The 2,624-nt window shown below is 63.1% G+C and overlaps 1 protein-coding gene across 1 annotated transcript; it reads right to left on the reverse strand.

Moving 5' to 3' along the window:
* Window positions 1-495: 495 nt before the first annotated feature.
* On the reverse strand, window positions 496-861 carry MNEG_16098 (hypothetical protein; the record flags this gene model as incomplete). The annotated part of the gene is made up of 1 exon (XM_014035431.1): window positions 496-861. A coding segment is annotated over one exon (366 nt), but the record flags the coding sequence as incomplete, so codon positions are not given.
* Between the last annotated feature and the right edge of the window lie 1,763 nt (window positions 862-2,624).

A 2,624-nucleotide genomic window follows, 5' to 3' on the forward strand; every position in this document is an offset into this window, starting at 1 on the left:
GTGTGTGTGTGTGTGTGTGTGTGTGTGTGTGTGTGTGTGTGTGTGTGTGCGCGTGCGCGCACGCTCTGTGTACGTCGCGTATGCGTTGGGTATCAAATGCGTGTGCATGTGTGGGATTTTGTGCGTGTGTGGTGTGCGCGTTTGTGTGTGAGGGGGTTGTGTGTGTGTGGGGGGCGGGTGCGGGAGGGCGTTGCCTGTTCAAACTCACCAAAGTGACACCCAACCTCCAGCACAATGTCATCGGGCTGCGTGAAGTGGAAGGCCGCCTCACGGTAGTCGCGGGTGGTCTCCACCACCAACACACGCGCCGGGATCTGCGGGGGTGTGCTGGGGCTTCTGGGCGCAAGCAGGCAGAGCCTCTCGTTTCGGAGAGACCCGGCCGCCCACCCCGCTCATGCCTGCATGACCGCCGCTCGGACCGCCTCTCATGGCGCCAGCTGCACAACCAGCATGTACAGGTCGCCGATGCGCGACCCCGCCCTGCTGGCCGCGCACCTTGCGAAGCTGCCGCATTTGCCGGGGGTAGACGTGGCGCGTGCGCCCTGTCGGCCGGCCGTCGTCCCCCAACACCTCCACCAGGCAGTGCCCCTGAAACTCGCGCCCCGCAGCGTCGATCGGGCCCGACAGCACGCGCGCCTTCCCCAGTCCGGCGACGTGGACGGTTTGTCCCAGGAGGTGGAAGGATGAGGGGCCGGGGCCGTCCCCAGCGTCCGTGGCCGCGGGTGGCGCTGAGGCAACAACGGGTGCAGCGGCGGCAACAGCGCTGCAGCTGGGGGTGCTGCACTCCGCCGTGCCATATCCCTCGTCGCCATCTAGTCGTACATCAACGATTTCAGCGCTTCTTGTCGAAGGCTCACTCATGTTGAACGCGTGTACTGTACTCCGATACGCACGAGATCTGGATCTGCAATCGGTCGATATGTAGACAACACGACAACATCTGAGCACGACTACATCAGCTATCGCATGGGGGCAAAAGCTAGTCTCCATTCAGCACCTGGCGGCTGCAGTTGCGGGTCACCCGCTGGGTTGCGTCATGTGAAGACGGGAACAAAGCTGCACAGAAGAGGTGAGCAATCGCCGTTCGCAGCAAAAATTCACCAGGTTGCAGCAAAGAGGTACAGTCATGGGCCCAACTTTGGCCGGCTGCTTGCACATCTGGTGCCCATGTGTCGGGCGTGCTTCAGGCGGCAGCACTGGGTTCGCGCCTGCGCTATTGTGAGCGCAGACGTGGGCTGATGGTGTCATGCGCAGCGCCCTCACCCGCCGCAGCTGCATGCCAACGGCGACCTCCCATATGGTCGCATTTTGTGCTGAGGCACGGTTTGCAACCCCCCGGGGCCAGAGCAAGGGTTGAGGTACACCCAGTCAGGCCCGCATGAACGCTGCAGTGAACATGCCGGCTCACTTGATTTCAGCCTGAACACGCGCGCGTGCACATGCGTGCGTGCGCGCGCGCACACACGCACACACACACACACACACACACACACACACACACGCCTCCTCCTGAACAGCAAGGCACGCTTTATATGGCTTGCAAAGGTGGAGCGCGGCTCATGCAGCTCGCAACCAGTACAGGGAGTCACGACATGGTCGTCGTCACAAGTGACACTGCTTCAAGCCGAGTTGGCGCTGGTTCAGCGAAACAGGGAGGCGGGGGTGCCGTTTCAGAGGCATTCCGGGCCATGCATGGCTCGAACAGCATTGCAGCATGCCCGGGTCGTGGCTGCACTGCAGCCACAGCCGCCATGGCTGCCCCGCTGCTAGCTGGCCTGCCAGCTTGTTTCAGGATTGGGTGGGGGCCGCCACGTAGCTTGGTCGAAAGGCGGGCCCGTTCGTGGTGGGACGTGCGCCAGCGGCATCGCCGCGGTGGCAGCACGTGGTGCAGGATGGTGTCTTCGACGATGTCGCAGCAGTTGTACCGCCGGAACATGGTGAAGCCGCTCGCACGTTCCTGTCTGCGATGGCTACTATACTATTGTTTTCGGAACCATACGAAGTGTTACGTTGAGTTATGCAAGTTCAGTATGCCTGGGGACACGTGGGCTTACGGTTTTGCCACTCCCAGATCACACAGGTGTGAACCAGCTGATGCAGCGCACGATCATATATGTCTCATAGACCAAATAGGCGTCATTCCGAGTGCCTCACGCGTTCACGCACGCCGAGACGCAGCCAATCGGGTCCCTGAGACTGCATCGGGACCCAGTTTTTGCCACCTCTGTGGGGAGGTCACCGCTAGCGTGATGGCTGGTACCACACCGGTATAGGCTCCGCTGCTCCCCTGCCCCAATACGCCGGCCGCCGAGCGCTGCTGCCGCATAGACGCTGGCTGGCGCGTGCCGTTTTGTGCACCATAGGAGCGGGCCAAGCAGCGCAAGCAGGGATGCCCGGCAGCCACCTGGCAGCCGATGAGGGCGAGAACGAGGGCACGTGTGATTGGATACCGCTGGTGCGCCATCCCGCGCCGAGGGGACGAAGCGGCTCGCAGCGGGCGCCACAGGCGGCAGTGCCCGCGGCGGCGCGCACACCAGGCCGCGGCGGCGCGAGCCCTTCCAGACGCCGTCGAGCATGCGGCGTTCGGGCGAAACGCATGCAGGACCCCTCTAGCCGTTCCGAAC

Source organism: Monoraphidium neglectum (assembly GCF_000611645.1).
Source record: "Monoraphidium neglectum strain SAG 48.87 unplaced genomic scaffold scaffold05980, whole genome shotgun sequence".
Lineage (NCBI taxonomy): Eukaryota > Viridiplantae > Chlorophyta > Chlorophyceae > Sphaeropleales > Selenastraceae > Monoraphidium > Monoraphidium neglectum.